Source organism: Sceloporus occidentalis, unplaced genomic scaffold, assembly GCF_023333645.1.
Source record: "Sceloporus occidentalis isolate IW3139 unplaced genomic scaffold, rSceOcc1.0.p SCAF_23, whole genome shotgun sequence".
Taxonomy (NCBI): domain Eukaryota; kingdom Metazoa; phylum Chordata; class Lepidosauria; order Squamata; family Phrynosomatidae; genus Sceloporus; species Sceloporus occidentalis.
Window position 1 is genome coordinate 10,655,461 of NW_028317003.1, and position 19,780 is coordinate 10,675,240.

A 19,780-nucleotide genomic window follows, 5' to 3' on the forward strand; every position below is an offset into this window, starting at 1 on the left:
ACACTGTTCATGTAGAAATAAGTGTGAGCGGTTTCCACTGGCAAATGGCACTAAAAGTTAAATAATGCATTTCTGTATCCTGCTTAACAGTCCAGCCTGCCATTAAGATGGAAAAAAAGTCTAATTTAAGCAAATATTTCAGCGAAGAGCTAATAGTTAATAGCTTGAGTTCTTCTCAGATAATTCTGTCGGTGCATCTCGGTGTGTTCGGAAATATGGCCGTGCGTGTATTAATATTCATTTTTCTTGTTTATTCACTGAACTGCTGTACCAACATTTTAGGGAAAATGAAATAGCCTCCATAGGCATTATGAATTTCAGTAGTTGGCATAATTATAGCGATCTACATATTCATTAAATCCTGAGAAGAAATGTGTCCAAAAAAGACAACCGTGCGTTTCAAAACCGCGGTTGAATAAAATCCCCGTAAAGACAAAAAAAAAAAAAAAAAAAGTTATACTCTAAAGTAATGTTTGCTTTATAACATTGTGAAGCAGAGTCTATGGTCGTAATATGTTTCTTAAATATAAGACATCCTTGTTCTTTATGTTCGCAGCAAAGAATGGGAAGAACTCTTTGTAAACAACAATTATTTGGCAGCGATCCGTCTGAAAGGGATTAATGGGCAGCTGAGAAGCAGCAGGTTCCGGAGTGTTTGCTGGAAGGTAAGAAGAAAATATTTATTTATAGTTTGTGGTTGCTGTGTATCAACATTTTACCTGATGCGCTTTAAGATTACTGATGCAGTAACAGGATTTTCCAGGCGACTAAATCTACTGTTTCACAATCCTTTATTATTATTATGTGTGGAATATTTTGGTAATCACACTGAGCTGGTTTTTAAACCTTTGATCATTTTTGGTAGGGGAGGAGGCTTTTCTTCTCTCCCTCGCTCTGTCTTTTTTTGTTCATTGTAGGTACAACGGTATATAAGCAGGACAGATTGTATGAGACATCCTCATGAGGTCCCTCTTCAAATCATTCCACTTCCTTCAAATCATTCCACTTCCTTCTCTCATATGCATGATGACCCTTCATTACTTTGAGTCCAACAAGTCTACACCAGACCATTTTAATGTCACGCGTAGTCATAGACCTAATGTAGTTTTGTTTTAGTTAATAACATTGACATCCACACAAAGATCAGTGTGTCATCCTTATACTAATTCTTAATCGATACTCTTTACAGAACTTGTTGTAATGTGAGCAGAGGCTTGCCAGGGCACCATCATGAGCAGTGGCGTCTCCAGGTTTCATATTTAGGGGGGGCACATGGGGGGCCAGGGACCAAAGTAGAGGGGGCCAATTATAAAACGGTACATATACACTATATATTATATATATATTATATATATACATATATACACACACACACGTTAGACGTGCATTTTTAACTACATAATATGCACTTATCTCTTTGAAGTAAAGACTGTGATTAAAATATGATTTCAAAATAACAGCTAAAGTGACAGTTATTTTTCATTCTTTAATATTAGCCCCTGCTGACAATATATATAAATATTAGACCCTGCTGCAGATATATAGAAATATTACACCCTGCTTCCGATATATATTAATATTAACCCCTGCTGCGGATATATATTAATATTAGCCCCTGCTGCGGATACATACTTATATTATACCCTGCTGCCGATATACATAGAAATTATACCCTGCTGCCAACATATATTAATATTAGCCCCTACTGCCGATATATAGTATTAGTCCCTGCAGCCAATATATATAAATATTAGCCCCTGCAGCCAATATTTATTGATAATAGGCCCTGCAGCCAATATATATTAATATTAGCCCCTGCTGCCGATATATATAAACATTAGTCCCAGCTTCCGATATATATAAACATTAGTCCCAGCTTCCGATATATATTAATATTAGCCCCTGCAGCCAATATATATTAATATTAGACCCTGCTGCCAATATATTTGCCACACTGACTGCAGATCAGGGGAAGACAGTGAGAGTCAGTGCAGTGTTCCCTCCTTCTGACTGCACCATGACATTGAGAGGTCCTCTCCCCTGTAATCATCCCCAGAGTCCTTTTGTCCCCTCATTCACTAAACCATAGCGCTCTTTTACTTACACCCTGTAGTTCAGGTATAGATCAAATAAACAACACATGGAAACAGAACACACAAACCCAGCATTGCAGGTATATATCAACTGGAAATCACATGTACACTCAGCACTGAAGGTTTAGATCAAATAATCAACACATGGAAACAGCACTCCAGGTATTGATCAACTGAATAAGACATGCAAATCCTATATTTGCAGGTAAACATTAATAATGTATGGAAATATAGCCAATACAGATGAACAGAATGACACAAAACCCAGCTTTGCAGATATAAATCAATTGGAAATTACATATAAACTCTGCATTAAAGGTATAGATAAAACCCCCTAAATTACAGGCATAGATCACTGGTCACAAAGTGACCCCAAAGCCAACCCTGGTGTCCACGCTGCCCACATAGAACCTGACCAGCACCTAAGTTACACATTATGTCAACTTTGTCCCCAAACAGCTGAACGTACGCCGTTTTTGTCCCATAAAGACCTCTCCCTCCCAATCTATCTTATCTACCCCCTCTCCCTCCCAATCTATCCTATCTACCCCCTCTCCCTCCCAATCTATCCTATCTACCCCCTCTCCCTCCCTATCTACCACATCTGCCTCTCTATCTACCACATCTCCCTCCCAATCTATCCTATGTACCCCCCTCTCCCTCCCAATCTATCCTATGTACCCCCCTCTCCCTCCCAATCTATCCTATGTACCCCCCTCTCCCTCCCAATCTATCCTATCTACCCCCTCTCCCTCCCAATCAATCCTAACTATCCCCTCTCCCTCCCAATGTATCCCATCCACCCCCATCTCCCTCCCAATCTACCCCCTCTCCCTCCCAATCTATCCTATCTACCCCCTCTCCCTCCCAATCTATCCTTATCTACCCCTTCTCACTTCCTATCTACCTCTTCTGACTCTCTAACCCCCTCCTAACTTTCTAACCCCCCCTTTGAAGTTCACTTACCTTGGGCTTGTCCAGCGGTGAGATCGCGAGGTCTCTGTATCCCTGGTTCTGCCGGCTTCACTGCTGGGCGCCTGATATGACGACATATACCGGCGCTCGGCTTGAAATGCCGGCACTGCGAACCAGGAAGAGGCCTCGCGGTCGCGGAGAAGAGTGAGAGGCGCCGAACGGTTGCTGAGAACTTATTCCTCAGCAACCGCTCGGCGCCTCTCACTCTCTCCTCCGGGTCTATTAAAAAAAAAAAAAAAAAAGACGGCGTTTCAATTGGGGGGGCACACCGGGGGGCACAGCATGATGTAGGGGGGGCCATGGCCCCCTCTGGCCCCCCCCTGCCGACGCCACTGATCATGAGTACCCTGCCAAGATTATATATCTCACTTAAGGCGCTGAAAAGGTTAGGTTTGGCTGACCAACCGCAATAACAACTTTAAAAGATCAGAATTTGCTACTATTGGACACTTTTGTATCTATTTAAATGTAAAACACTATGATACACTCATACACAGCAAACATTCTGAGCTGCTAGAAAAGATGGACATCTGGCAAGGAAAGAAGTAATATTGAGTTCTAAAGCGGGACATTTGGATTCTTTTAAAACATAGACTGTGGCACCAGGATTTATACTTGTTATCTAAATGCTTCCAAATTATATTGATCTTGGTCCCTTTTAGACCCTCAGAACTTTTCAGTGATTTGGTTTTATTTCAGATACACAGTTACCTGGTGACTGTACCGCTCATAGACCTAAAACATAGAAAATCAATTTACTAAAGAGGGAGTTGTCGGGAGAGTTTGCAGAGAGAGTTGTGATGTAGCCCCTTGACATCATTATACATTATATGGTTTCCACCCCAGTGAGCTGCTTCTGCAGAACGAGCTTGATTGGCCCAGTAAAATATATGCTTGAAGCGGGTCTTAGTGAGCCCTCCCCTAGTCATGCCTCTATACACAACCCCTAAAACAAAAGTGTCTCTCTTTGGTTATTTAAAATATTTGGAGGTAATCATGTGACTTTGGAAAAGCTCCAAGTAAATTGATCGAATGATCATATGCATATTTGTTAATGTAATCTTACACAGAGGACACGGACTGTTTTGTGCTACCTGGTTTAAATGTTCCTCCTAGTGACTAGATAAGATTTTATGTTACCGGTTTGTGATCCACCTTTATTCGTTTGGAAAGTGAAATATGTTTTCTGGAATATTAGGGGTTCTGTGTAAAGGGAGGAATTCTGTCACATGAGTAACAGTGGAACTATGCTATGGTGATACAACGCCAGGTGCCAGTTTTAAATACCATTGACAGCTTGGCTCTTCTACATATCTGGTAATAATCACTGGGGCACCAAATAGCCTGGGGGAATTTTACACCTGAACTATAGGGATTTAGGTAAAACCCCACAGCAGGCATGATTTTTTTATTTTGTAGATTTCCTTTGAAAAGAACGTCTCCAAATCCCACCCATGAAACCATAATTCAAAAACTGAGTAGCAGATGATACCTGCTGCTTGCTTCTAGAAGTTCTTAGTCACAGGGAATTTGCCCTTTGTGATATCATGGCATAATTATTTCTTGACTTAACTTGAGTTCTGTGCATACCTGAGAAAAACAGTTTTTTTGTTTTTTAAATGCTCTTCTTTGCGAATGTGCAGGTTATCAGGATCACACTGTCTGATCTAAGTTTTTTTCTGAAATGCTAGTGGAGGATTAGAATGTAAGTTAGTATAACACTGTGAATCCTCCATTTGACGTAAAGCTTCATTAGCATAGTACTGCCTGTCCAGCACAAGCACTACTCCTCCTTTACATTTGTAATGACTAATTGTGAATTAGAACTTACCTTTGAAGACTATCAACCTAACTGAAAAAATCTACTACTCTTCTCTGGAGGGTATACTTGATCTACATCGCTTTTTTGTAGATGAGGCTGCAAGACTTTTATCCCCATCAGAACTTTCAGCATCACTAAAAACCTACTGTTTCAGGGTTAGAGTTATTCTATGCCCTGGAGCCAAAACAGGGTCTGAAGATATTGGATTACCAGTTGTAAACTGCATTTATCTCATAGTCCTTTTGTCCAGATTAAATCTGCCCCATTTCCTTTGTGCTATTTCTTCATTTAATGCAGACATATGTTTTCTCAATTTCTCATAAAAATCCCCAAATCTCAGTTCATTAATCTTAGATATAAGATGTTTTTGAGTTATCTTGATCTCATTTTGTATTTCCTCCCTTTGTTGTTTCTTAAATAGTAATCGCTCGCTGTCTCATGAGATTTAATGATCGCTTCAGTTAAGTTGTCATTCCAAAACTTGCAGGAGCTGACCTGTTTATTCTGTATTCTGATTTGCCTATATGTCAGCATCCCACTGTTATACGAAAGCTGAACTCCCAACTCGAATACAGGTGACATGATATCTTTACGTCCTGACAAAGTGATGGTTTTCAGAAGTACAGTTATTAGGACCATTTGGTTGTTACCATAAGCAAAGTCACTGCAAATAACTTATCTTGACGCGACAATATCACCTTAAATATATTCATGCTGTGGGTATACTTTAAATCAACTTCTCTTCTCCACAATCCCCTTACTCCCCAAACTTGTGCGTTCACCATGTTGTTGTTTTTCAGTATCCTTCCACATGCGTTGAAATGTATCTTACAACTATTTTCCTTTTTTTCCCCTGATAATCAGTGTCCTTTTCTAAGCCTGTTGCTAACGAATTTCCATTTTTATTGGCAGCTGTTTCTAAATGTTTTACCCCAAGACAGAAGCCAGTGGATAAGTAAAACGGCAGAGTTAAGAACATGGTATAAAAAGATTAAAGAAATAGTAAGTGATATTTTTTCCCCGTTATTGTCCAATAATGCCAAAATCTGTTTTGTAAGTACGAGTATGATTTTAATTTTTTTTCATTTGTGTAGCATATTATAAATCCTCGAAAGGCTGCTGGACAGCAGGACTTAATGATAAATAATCCATTGTCTCAAGATGAGGGGGTAAGTAGACATTATTATTCTGATTTTGGTATCATAAACCAACCCATCCTTCCTCTAATTTAGGAACAGATGGCTTTATAAGTAGTTAACTTTCATTCTAAACACAGTTTTGATATCAATAGGTAAATCACTTTCTACGCTAAAACATAGCATTACTTTTTTGTGCATCCATACTGACATGAATTCTAAACATCAATTATGTGGGAAATTAGCACTTTGCATATCATTCTTTCTTCCCTGGTTGTTAAAGTTATAAGATTTAAGTTACAATAGAGAACATTACAGTGGACTTATTCTGTTTTTAAAATATCTGTGCTTTTTATGTAATGAGTATCATATTTGGGTACCAACTTTTGGCTTGTGATTACCAAATTAGTAATTATCAAAATAATTGTTTGTGGGTTTTTGCATTGCAGACAGCCTAAATCAGGCTTCTAGGGCTCCAATAACATTCAATAGTAAACCTTAACTAGCCGATTCTTATTCCTTAAAATATGGAGCATTCACTTTTCCTACATCCTACGGTTTTTTTTGTTCCTCCTCGATGCCCTACTTGTTCCTTTTGGTGGAAACGTGTTGGTCCTGGCAGTCTTAGTGTGTGGAGTAAGGAAAATTAAGGTGGCTTTGGATTTCAGAAGTTATTCATTGTGCAGGCCTGGGCTAGCACACCAAAGAAACCAACATATATATATATATATATGTATATATATATATATATATATATATATATATATATATATATATATATATATAGCGACAAAGTCCTTATATAGATGAATGCTATAAAGTTATAGTAATGAGTACTTAATATAATGGTTTGATTTTCGGTATAGACTGTGATAGTTCCTAAGGTTTGACCAAACTATTGTTATCTCTTCTTCTATGGGATTTAATGTCATCTTTCATTCTTATCTCCCATTGCTTATCTTTGCCAGTCTTTAGCAACTGAAGGCTACTGAGGGTCTTCATCTAGTAGTCAGATTTCCCTTTTTTTCCTGTATGGAATATAACTCTTGGCTAATCAAATTCCCATTACAATTTCAGTGGACATATAATGTTTGTCACTTCCCTCTGATTTGTGTATTTTCTTGAATCATAATAATTTAATGAAAGCATTTCATGTTGATTTTATTTGTTTAGAGTCTTTGGAACAGGTTTTTTCAGGATAAAGAACTTATAGCAATGATTGAACAAGATGTTAAAAGAACGTAAGTTTGGGTTTTTTCAATCCTCCATGTTGCATATCATAATGAAAAGTCTCCAGCAAATTTTAACATTTAAATTATTTTTAATTTCATGTTTAAAAAATGTTCTAATTTATGAAACTCCCCTGCATGTTCGATCAAAAGATTAATTGCATAGCACCTTTACCCATTCTTTGTTACTCAAGGAAATTGTAAAGCTTCCTCTGTATTATACGGACCCATGTAATTATATTTATGTATAAATGGGGTATGTTCGTATGTGATTCATCTTCCAAGATAAAACAGGCTTTTAGACTTTAAACCATCATAAGTTCAAGTAAGTTACTAAACCACAGAACTTTATAACTTCACTTTCTTAGAAATTAGGACTTTTTTGTGAAGTTCATTTGTAAGTGTTGCCCATCACACTTATATTTTCTTGTAATTGTTATTGAAGTTTTGAAAATCATAGACTAAAAAAATCTAAAATAATAAAAAAAAAATTAAGAAAAAAACACTGATAACATAAGGCCAATGTTCTCAACTGCAGTTGCAAGTACAGATAACATTCAAGACGCAGCATATGACCAACCCACATCGCTTGTGGTCCTCCTTCCTCCCTATTTTGATAATTATGTGAGGCTTGCAGACTCCAGCTTTGTTACAAAACCCGTGTGTTCCAAGAACAGGGACACTTATCAGATTTACTCCATTTTTGACAGTTCCCTTTGGCAGTGTGTGGTGAAATCAATGTTGCACCTCATCTCTACCCCCAGAAACTCTGGACAGAGGACCTAAACAGTAATAGACCCCCTCTGAGGAATAGTGATATCTTGCACAAGTCTTAACTTTTATTTTAATGCACCTTTTAGGTTTCCAGAAATGCAGTTCTTCCAACAGGAGAACGTCAGAAAACTCCTTACTGATATCCTTTTCTGTTATGCAAGAGAGAATGAGCATTTGCTTTATAAGCAGGTAAGATAAATAATGTACATTAATATTTGTAATTGCCTGTGTAGAGACTTCTAGTGTTTTTTTTTTGTTTTATTTATAGAGAAGTAAGTTCCACAATGGACCCTTCATCGCTTAGATACCAAAGCCATTGACTGAGCTGTGATTGTTTTTTAGACAGTGACCTCACTGTTTACAAAGTTCTGTTGGGTCTTACCTAGTACAATGAGCTTGTTTGTCCCTTTTCACAGATGGAATATCTTACCACCCGCAAGGAGAGCTAAATTTGCACCGTCTCACCTAACTGCTCTTAACACGCCTCACTATTCCTAACTTTGATGCAGATAATGGTAGTTTCAGGCGACAAAGGGTCAGAAAGGGACTCATGGGGATGTGTAGTATACTATTCTTCTTTTAGACTTACTTTATACACAGTCCTCCAGCATAAGCAAATGAGAACGGAACCCCTAAAATAAATGCTATACATTTTTTTTTTTAACTGTTTCTATAGAAGTCTTAGAATCCTGTTACTTTTTAGTGACAAATAATGATGTCATATGGCTGAGTGCCATGCATAGAGTGTTATATAAATGGTGACTGTGCTTCGCAAGTATTGATTTGTGGAATTAGCTTTATGGATCGAAAGGGACTTTTTGACCAGGATCAGCTATCTCAAACAAATGCATTTGTAGTGAATATTTAATAAGTTGAAATCTACTAGAGTGTGATGGGATATTTTTCAATGTATATCTGATATAAATAAGGTCTCATAGGTTAAAAAGGGATGAGGTAATGGTGGAGGTATGGAGATGCCCAGGGCTGAATTCACAAAAACATGAGATGGTCTGAGACAGCGCCTGATGCTGTATATATATTCCGCACAACCCTGGGATTCTTGGCAAATTGAAAAAAATTGTGCTCCAATCAGCAAAAAGTCTGCAAACCCACAAATTTTAGCTATATGAAATCTTACTTAGTTTACATGAAATGTATTTACAGAAATCCTAGTATCTGCTGATAATCCTTTTTTTTTTTTTTTTTTTTTTTGCTAAAAATCATACTTGTATGTCTTACTATATTTGGGAGGAACCAATCAGATCTTCCCTTATCTAACCAGAAGTGATCACATGATGTGCACAGGATCGGTGTCAGAGGGTGGAAGTAGGAGTAATAATGGACTGCTTGGTGGACTTAATTTGAGTTTCAGAACCATCTTTGTAACAGTAAAACAAACATTGTTTTAACACATGATCATGCACAATTATTTATCCAGCTAACCTTTGGGTAATTTGGGTATTGTAAAGCAACAATGCCTGAGATCTTCAATGGTGATGAGATGGCAACTTTTCAACATAGAAATATAAAGACAGATTCAGGATAGCCAAATGCCTATCTTCTGCATGTTTAAATCCCCTTGCTGTTTTAGCCCCTGCCACTTCTGATGGGAGATGTCGCAACAGATTCTCAGTAAAGTAAAACTTCCTTGCATTACTTCTAACATGTCTCCTCAAACCTCCCTTCTGTACTTTAACATATGGTTTTGTCTGTAAATGTGGACGTGAACCAATTTGTCATCTGTACTTTTTGAAATCCAAATGCAACCCAAAGATTAAGACAAAACACGTTTGTAAACAATGTCTAAGATGCATGCAAATATTTTTCATGGCAATTGCCTAAATTTATTAGCTGAATTTTACACTATGTGCTTCAGCCCCGCTCTGTCGGTGTGCCTGGCATACTGCTTTGTGGCATAGCTGTCATTACTCCTAGATGCTTCCACTTCACAATAATAGCATTTATAGATGACATGGACAGATCTAGCAGGAAGATATTTCACAAACTGACTCGTGCCAAAAGTGATATTGTATTAGAGGGCCACGGTTAAAGTCACTGAGTTCTTCAGTATGGTACCTGTCATCTTGCAAATGTTTGTCTATGGAGATACCGTGCCAAAATGCTTGATTTTGTACGTTATCAATGGGTGTGGGTAATAATTAGGAGGGTTGTCCGCATACGGTTTTGTGAAAAAGTACACCCCGTTTGAATTTTATGCTTTTACACACCAGAACATAACAACAATAATCTGTTCCTTAGCCGATCTAAAAATTAGGTAAATACAACATGAACAGCAATTCATGACATATTACACAGTTCAGCAAAAAATAAAGCCAAACTGGAAAAGCCATGTGTGAAAATCTAAGTACACCCTTACTGTTACCATAGGAATTAAGATGCTAAGTAGCAGACAGGTGCTGCTAATTAAATGCCTTTGATTGATCATCAGCAAGTATGACCATGTCTACAACAGCCGAAATTTTAGCAGTTTGCTGGTCCGGTGCATTCAGAAAGACATCAGCAATGATCTTAGAGAAGCAATTGTTGCTACCCATGGATTTGGGAAGGGTTATAAGGCCATTTCCAAACAATTTAAAGTCTATCATTCTACAGTGAGAGAGTTGCCAATTTTCCCAGGAGTGGACGTCCCAGCAAATTAACCCCAGGTTCAGACCGTGCCATGCTCAGAGAAATTGCAAAAAACCCAAGAGTTACAACTCAGACTCTACAGGCCTCAGCATGTTAAAAAAAAGTTCATGACAGTACAATTAGAAAAAGACTGAACCAGTATGACTTGTTTTCAAGTGTTGCCAAGAAAAGACCTCTTCTCTCTAAAAAGAACATGGCAGACTTTGTAAAGTTACATCTCAACAAACAAGACTTCTGTAACAATGTCCTTTGGACAGATGAGACCAAGGTGGAGAAGTTAATAGAAAATAATAGAAGAATTATGTTCTGAAATCCAAAGAAGCTCTACCTACTATGCATACTCACTATATATACACTGAAAAGTGAGATTATTACATTTTTGTGTTTGTTTAAGTGTTCATTAATCAATCATTTGAGGCTTTGCAGATAGCGATCGTTCTAGAACAAAACAGAGATGGCCTTTTCAGTCATGGAGAAGTGGTACAATCCAAATTAAGGAGAGAAAAAAAAAAGCTGTGAACATTTTAGATTAAATCGCTATCAAAGTTTTGAAAGAACCTAGGGAGCCTGCTAGCAGAGACTCATTTTCAAGTTAATGCCGTTTTCCGTATTAGTTTTCAACAGAGAACATGGGGTAAAGATACTAAAGAACTTTGTAAAATCAAATTACGTTAAGTAAGCAATAAACAAGTTAGGAAACAAATATTTCCTAACTATGTTAACTGCAATGTGGAAAAAAAACAAATCGTTAAGCGAAATAAAAATTAATGGTGAGCATTTTTTTTAATAAATTTCCTTGGTTGTAATTATTCAACGGTGTCCATTCCCACAGCGCTAACTGAATACACCCCAGGCATGTCAAGCATTGGAGTGAGAAACAGTGTATAATTTTAAACAAAGTCTGTCATTTACTGAACTAGAAAGTAATATTATTACTGGGTAAGAATTAAAAGAGCTTAATTACCCCCTGCTTGGGTTTGATATCTTGAAGATGCCTTACAGAGAAATAACACCTTTCTGCATAAGGAATGAATATTTAACTTGATAACATTTAAAAGAAAAGAAAAACTTAAGTCTCCATACAAGCTGTTAAAGCTATTATTTTGTAGTAGGTGACACCCCGTTTAACATAGACCATATTGTTAATAGTTATGGGATTTTATTGAATTAATGAGACTGTTATCATGTAGTAGAATGTCTTGCTGAGTTAATTGAAACCGCATAGATTACATAAATGGTATTAATGAACTTTGACTGCCTGATGCTTCCGCTTTAATAAAGACTGCTTGGTGAGCTAAATGAGCATAGGCATATAAAGAACAGGTTCAATTTTGCGAGCCTACAGGCTGTTGACAAATAGAAAAGTTTACCTCTGTTTTGTTGTTTTCTCTTTTATTATTGGATGTCATGCTTTGTTCCATTCCTATAGTGCTATAAGTGAGGCTTTTTTAGGCATTCTAAAAGGCATATCATCTATAAAAATATCTGAATTAAATGGGCCTTATTTCCCCTTTTGCATAGCAGTGGTGGTGTCAAAATTAGATGTGTTCTGTGTCAGTGAAAAATGATGTCACAGTTGGAATGTTCACATCTTTCACAGGAAATAAAAAATTTAACAATATAGATGCATTTATAGGAATGTCCAGAAAATAGTTTTGGGCACTCTGATGAAGAAGATAAAAGTGGAAGTGGTACCAACACTGTGGTGCTCAGACGTTTGGACTAGCTTCCAAATTGACCCTAATAGACCCAAAGTGTTCATCCTGAAGGGGTTCACTAGCTTTTATGAAGAAAGGATGATCGTTGAGTAATGCAGACATAGCAATCTACATCGTGTTGGGTAATATTTTTTCCAAAAGTAAATAATTTAAGATGACATCATTTAATATGTTGTTATTGCTGGTCGTCCCACAGTTCCTGATTACAAGGCAATTTGAAGTTAATCCTAAAGTAAAATTATTTTATGCAAAGTGTTAAAGGAAGCAATTATGGAAATCTAGACAATATTAAGGAAAAATACATACCATATTCCTTTAACAATATTGAAACTATCCATACCTTTTGTATCTGATTATGGTATAATCATTTTGTCTTGAATGAAATTCCAATTCTTTCACATAAGCCATATCAACCAATAACATCTAGACCAGGGGTTGACATTTGGTTTATAGCTTCTGGTCTGCAGTTAAAGGGGCAATACAACATTGAAAACACACTACTTTGTACAGTAGTGCAGTTAACAAGGAATATTTTACGCCTGCCAAAGATTAAAATATTTCAAGTTATCATATTAAACCATATTCATGCTAATGAATATTATTTGTTGGGGTATGTACCTGGACTCATTTAAACTCTCTCATATGCTGTGCTGCCCGGGCACCTGTGGTTTGTCGAACCTTGCTATACACTAACATACACTACCGTGATATGACAAACCACCTTACTGTCAGATATTTTATCACAGAAAACATGTATTTCTATATTCTGTGATTTTACACAAAATGGAGTTAGAGCCATTTTATTTTATTTAATCATATAGTGATTATTTCTTTTTGTCCTTGTTCCCTCTATAATTGAGAACAAAGGAGTATTCATGTATAATGATGTTTCAGTGTATATATGATCCAATTAATGTTATCTTCCATGAGAAAGTTAAGGAGTAGACACTGCATATCTTTAGAAATGTAACTTGGAATGGGGGATACATGGGAAGACTACCAAGACCTGAGTTACTATCTAGGAAGTAACATTTGGCGATTAGGGTGACCAAGGATAAATTCCAAACACATATGTAATGGTTTTAAGTTAATTCTTAGACCAGAGCGTCTCTCACAGGTAAATTAAGAAATTACAAGGTGTAAATATGAGTAGAAATTCTAATTATAATGGGTAAAACCCACCGTTATGATTGGAGAATTCCAATCAAAAGGTGGAGGCAATGATAATGAGCCCTGTCTTTAAAAGCTTGTCTTTAATAAAAAAAGAGAAAAAAAAATCGCACCCTGAAATAGACAGACCCTGACGGACTTATTCACCAAGTTTACCCCAGAGAATTGGAATCTTAAGATCCTGGCACCATATTTCACTCTTAGAGTTACTTGGAGTCCTAACCCATATAACTTGGAGAAAGTTATATTCTTTCCTACCTAATTTCTTGCCACTGAACCTGGATTAATTTCTACAAGGACCAGTTGGACAACAGCAACAAGTGGTGGTAAATATAATTGTTTTATTATTCTGAATAGAGATGAATTTTGTCTTCTTCGTATAGAATTCCCTATTTCTGGGAAATAATATATTGCATTATTGTATATGACGGCTTGTGAGACTGCAGCTTATAACCCGTGATAATAACAATAATGAAAAGGTATTTTTACCTATAGACGAAGTTTGACATTATTTGCATCTATTAGGAACCTCACTAATACTCTTAGACAATTAAATTATTTTAATTTGTTATATTAGTTGAACTAGTATTAGAGAGATAGTGATATCTTTATTACTGCCCTGATTATTATACATTTTTGGTTGCTGAGTGGACTGGAAATTAATTGTGTGTTAGACTCATAAAATAATAATTCATATTGATAACTATCGATAATATACTGTATTTGAATTGATTCATTTTTGACATGTTTTAAGAATTTTGCGTTTTATATTATGCACTGTGTGACTCATATAGATATTTTATAAATTGTGTTTACAATAAATAATATTTTTATTGACTATCGTGGCGATATCTATCTAATTTGAATTATAATTTTTGGCGATCTGAAAGAATTTAGGATCGGAGATAAAATATAGGGTATCTCCTTAAATTAATATTGTGGATGTGGTACTACAATTTTTGGTAGCGTCGTTATTTTGTGGGTGTGACGAAATATTGGTTTTGCCTATTTTGTCTCATTAATATCCCTAACATTACAGTAACACACACACTGACATTCTACGCTGATGTACACACACATACTTACTCCGTACACTAATACACACTTAACACTATATGCTGACATACTTAAACACACACACTGACACTACAGTATACACACTCACATACACTATTCCTGCTCTCACCAACAAAACTCTGGGGCGCCAAGAAGTGTTTTTTAGTCACCATGGCGACCTTGCACTGGGGTTTGTCGAGCCCTGGTATAGACCAACCAATAAGATCAATGTCCTCTTTGATATCAGAGAGGTTAAGCTGGTTGGGGTACTGTGGATGGCAATTTGGTATTTTAGCTAACTGCCACTGAAATCTTAATCTCATAGCGCTTTACTCATTGCTGCATGTTTTGTGTTTATGGACAGACTAGATGGACTGAACAGTTCCTATCTGCCATCAAATTCTGTTTCTGTGTTTCTCAGAGCATCACTTCTGGTCTGATATTTGTTTTAATTATTTTCCAGGGAATGCATGAACTACTGGCGCCAATGGTGTTCATTTTACATTGTGACCACCAGGCATTTTTACATGCCAGTGAGGCTGCACAACCAAGGTAAGAAAACCAGAAGACCGGATTTCCGTATCTTGTTTAGCAGCAAGACTTTGCATTTGTGTACATCTGGAAATAAAAAGTTGTAGATTTCATTCATGCGTGCTTCAAAGGGCCACTTGTGCACCAAGAAGTCTTGAAGGGCCCCTAAGAGCTTGGGGTCACCCATGTACTTCATAACTTATTTTGTCCTTCCAACAACATACAGTTTAGTTTTCTGCATAAGAACACTTGACTAATTCTTTGCCTAAATTCATTTTTAAACCTTCTGAATGACAACAGTTGCGTACAACTGATATATGGGATCTTATTTGTTCAGTAAAGAAAGAAATTGATATTTAATATCTGTCTAGCGTGGGGAGGGGGAAACTAATTTGTATGCACTCTTTTAGAATACCAAGCATTTGAAAATAACTATGTTTACCAGAGTAGACGTTATTGACGTTTTAAAATGCTGATCAAGTGTTTTAATGGGTTTGTGCTTTTTTTCCCCCCCCGTAGTGAAGAGATGAAAGCTATATTAAATCCTGATTACCTGGAACACGATTCTTAGTAAGTTACACATTTTGTTCTCAGATTTTCTAGCTCAAGATTTTTGCTTAAAATTTGAGTGTCTCGGGGGTACGCATTTCATTGCACACCTCTCTGGAGTTCACAAACGGTGATTCCTCTACAAATAACCCAGTTACTCTTTATTTCTCCAGTGCATTGTTTTCAAACCTCATGGGAAGTGCAGAACCATGGTTTTCAACGTTTGAACATGATTTACCCAAGGTAATAAATCTGCACTATGCACCTATACTATACATATCTGATGTAGTGCGGTACAAATAATTATCATTGAATAAAAAATACACAAACTTATTTGAGCCACCCCCCCCCATCGCACCTAATCTGCTTTTAGAACTGTATACATAAATTTATATCGATTTAAAATGACCAAGCCCTGAAGTTTTTTTTTGTTAAAAACAGAATGAAATTACACTGGCAGTGCCGTATTTAAAGTTGTCCGATAGTAAATTAAGGTTTCCATAACAAATGGAGATCGCCCATGAAAATGGTTGTTTTGTTAAAATTGTATGGCTTACTATTCCAACCATATATTTTTTTGTCAACACAGCTCTTACATTTAAGCCTTTCAGTGATAACTTCCCTGTGTGTAATAAAGAAATGAAGTTAAGGAGAGCAGGCAGCCAGTACGACTTTTTAAGATATGGTCTTAAAAAGGTAAAGGTTCCAGCCTCTATTGTGAGATCAGCGACTAGCGGGCTGGAAAAAAGTCACAGATCCTTAACTCTAATGCCACAGGTGCCCCCTCCTATAAAAACGCCTCCCCAAGTAGCATGTAACATACCCATTCGAAAGAACAGGTGAGGAGGGCCCTGCTCAAACAAGCTTACAGTTGGAATTAATGGACATAAATATATATTTTTCTAATGTTTTTACAAATGTGTGCCTTATAAAAAAACACAGTAATCCAAACTTTGTATCTTATTTAAGGATAAAGATGCAGTGCTCTCAACAATGCCATTTGCCAGACCCCAGGATATAGGACCCTCTATTGCTATTGTGACAAAAGTGAACTACATTCAAGACCAGCTGCTAAAGAAGCATGATATTGAACTCTACATGCATCTAAATAGACTTGAAATTGCTCCTCAGATATATGGACTGTAAGTATGCAACACATTCTTAATATTCTATTATCCTCAGTATTCTATTTTATATGTTTATATATTAACACTTGAAAGTATTATTCAAACCAGACACATGTATATACCTCCTATGTGATACCATATGTAGTATGTTTTTAGTACAGTATGCGAAAAGGGCAACTGGTCATCCATACTTAAAAGTATGGGTCATGACTACAAGACTAAGATCCAGATACCCGCAGCACTGCAGGGGACCTGGATCCTCCTCTCTGGCAGCCGGTGGACGACAACCTCGGCTGCTGCCGGCATTTCCTCTGGGGCTTCTATGACTGAGCGCCGGCATCACATGACCTTCCTGGTGCTCATTCATAGAAGCCCCAGCGGAAGTGCCGGCGGCAGCAGCAGCAGAGGTTTTCTGCGCACATTGCACAGACCTCCACCGTCTGCCCCACTAGACACCAAAGAATCTGAAGCACGGGGAGAAGTCTAGGGAAGCACTGGTAAGTCGGGGAGGGTAAGTATGAAAAAAAAGTTTACATGTAAATTAATATTTACTACTAAAAAAATAATTCTTATAGGGTAATCTTATATTCAGGCTTTTTTCCTAAATTAATATTCCTAAATTAATATTAAAATTTTGGAGGGTCGTCTTATAATCGAGCAAATATGGTGTGTGTGTGTGTATATATATATATATATATATATATATATATATATATATATATATATAAATGCAATTATTGCACAGACAATCAGAAACTAAGTTTAAGTGCATAGCTTTTGTATTATTAACCCATTATGGTATTTTGTTAAAGCATGGCAATGCAAAATGTATGTCTAATGTATGTAAAATAGGCTTAAGTTGTTTTGGAAAACAGTCTCTCTTGGGAACAAGATAACCTATCTTACATAAAAGTTCCACATTAATTTCCAAAGCACCTTAGTTTTGTTCATACCGTGATGTAGTCTGTATTATTATTATTAGAAAGTCACTCGTTCATCATCTGAAGTACCGGCAAGTGAGATTTAATTGTTATCCCAACCCGTAGGTGCATGCTTTATCAAAAACAGACCCGGCTGCCCCTTTAAAGTGGAATCCTTATTACACAAAACACTATTTACCTGTAAGTACTATATGTATAGGCACGTCACATTCTATTTTCCCCAAAGATGCAAATAAACCACGCTATAATTATAATCTCTTTGCTCCAGGCAAAGTGCACTCTACAATTTAAATAATTTACAAAATATGAACTTACAAAAATACATGTAATTATCTTAAAAGAATAGTATATAATTCAGCACCAATTTGTGTATTTTACAGACTACTCCTGATTTAATGCGCCAATCAAATTAATAGCCAATCTTGAATTTGATTGGAATCAGCAATAGTTTGCCATCTCTTGTTTTATGAGTCAGTCGCATGCTTGGAATATACAATGAGCCATTTGGAAGGATCACCTATCTCTAGTATGTGATTTAAGATTGAAATGAAAACTACAATGTCCAAATTTGCTGAACACTTGCTCATCAATCTAGATTTTTTCCGAAATAATTCTGCATGTCATTTGAATTATTTACTGTGCATCTGATACCAATTTTAGCTCCCCTAAGAACTTTTTTATTTATTGAAAAAAAAAAAAGAAGGTAAATATGAATAGAAAAATACTGTAAATTAGTTAATTTTGTATGCACTAATATTTCATTTAGATGGACAGTTATCTAAGTAGCCAATGTTGACACCTACATGTAGATGACTGGGATTTATACTGTAAACCGAAAATGTAAAATAATTAACAAAATAGTAACCATGTTAATGGACAGACCTGAATAGTATTTACAGATCTCTAAATCAAAATGTCCATATTTACCTGTACAAAGAGAGTAATGGAACCTATATATTCAAGGTACAGCTGTTCATACTCAAATATTACACATTTGACCCGAGTTATTACTATCCATATCTATGACATTTGTGGAACTTTGACAGGTCACATGTTTCATCTGCCCTATCCGAGACACGGTATACTAGTATCTAAGCAGCCAGCATCTCCGTTGTTCTGCAGACCCACACAATGATAGCGTAAGTTTGACTTATGACATCACACACCAGTACTTTAAACAGATCTGCACTAAGATCAGTGCTTAATTTTTCCTCTGGAGAAAACATCTCATAGCAGACTACATCAAGAGACGCAATTCCCTCCCCTATATCCCATTATGTTGTTTATTGGTTTGATTAAACCCATTTGAACAAATTAATTTAATAATGCTTACGAAAAAGCCCCAGCACATTGGGATACTATGAGCCGATACTGGACTACAAAAGCTTCAAGGGAAGTGCTTTGAGTTTTGTCTTTGATAATGTGCTATTTCGGTTTTAGGATGTTCAATAGCCCATCTACACCTTTTACTAGCTAAACATGCTTATATTTACATTAATATCCTTACATGTTACATCCTTATGTTACTATATAACGTGTGTATATATATATATATATATATATATATATATATATATATATATACGGTATATTGTCCCCCATGCATATTAAAGTTTAATACTAAAACAAATGCCATGTGAGTCCAGTACATTTATAAATTATTAATACTTTAAATAGTTTATGGGATAAAGAAATAAAAAATGAATTATTGAAAAAAATGAAGAATTGCAATATATATTTATAGAATAAACATATACTCTGGATTATTTTGCAAGGAAATGGCACTACTTTTCCTTTGTTTGCTGCATAGGTCATATAATATTTATATTGATAGTGATACTTGTACCTTCAGCCTTCTGTATGATGATTCAATCTGTGACATTATTAGTATCATTATACACCTGTATATATGCGGTATAAAGAGTATGCCATATTTTTGTTTTCACCTCGCTTTTTCAATGAGTAAAGAATATATATTATTTAATATTACATTGCATTTGGAAAACGTCA

At 36.3% G+C, this 19,780-nt stretch overlaps 1 protein-coding gene across 2 annotated transcripts in view; it reads left to right on the forward strand.

The window, feature by feature from the left end:
* Positions 1–560: 560 nt before the first annotated feature.
* Positions 561–19,780, forward strand: part of LOC149300783 (TBC1 domain family member 5-like) — a 111,031-nt gene continuing 91,811 nt past the window's right edge. For both annotated transcript variants that reach the window (XM_089484877.1, XM_089484878.1), the window contains exons 1-9: positions 561–665; positions 5,803–5,892; positions 5,985–6,059; positions 7,200–7,267; positions 8,116–8,218; positions 15,086–15,174; positions 15,673–15,723; positions 15,876–15,945; positions 16,672–16,844. In XM_089484877.1, coding sequence (XP_089341003.1) covers positions 6,027–6,059; positions 7,200–7,267; positions 8,116–8,218; positions 15,086–15,174; positions 15,673–15,723; positions 15,876–15,945; positions 16,672–16,844 — 587 coding nt within the window. In that variant the 5' untranslated portion in view covers positions 561–665; positions 5,803–5,892; positions 5,985–6,026. The remainder of the gene's footprint in view (positions 666–5,802; positions 5,893–5,984; positions 6,060–7,199; positions 7,268–8,115; positions 8,219–15,085; positions 15,175–15,672; positions 15,724–15,875; positions 15,946–16,671; positions 16,845–19,780) is intronic.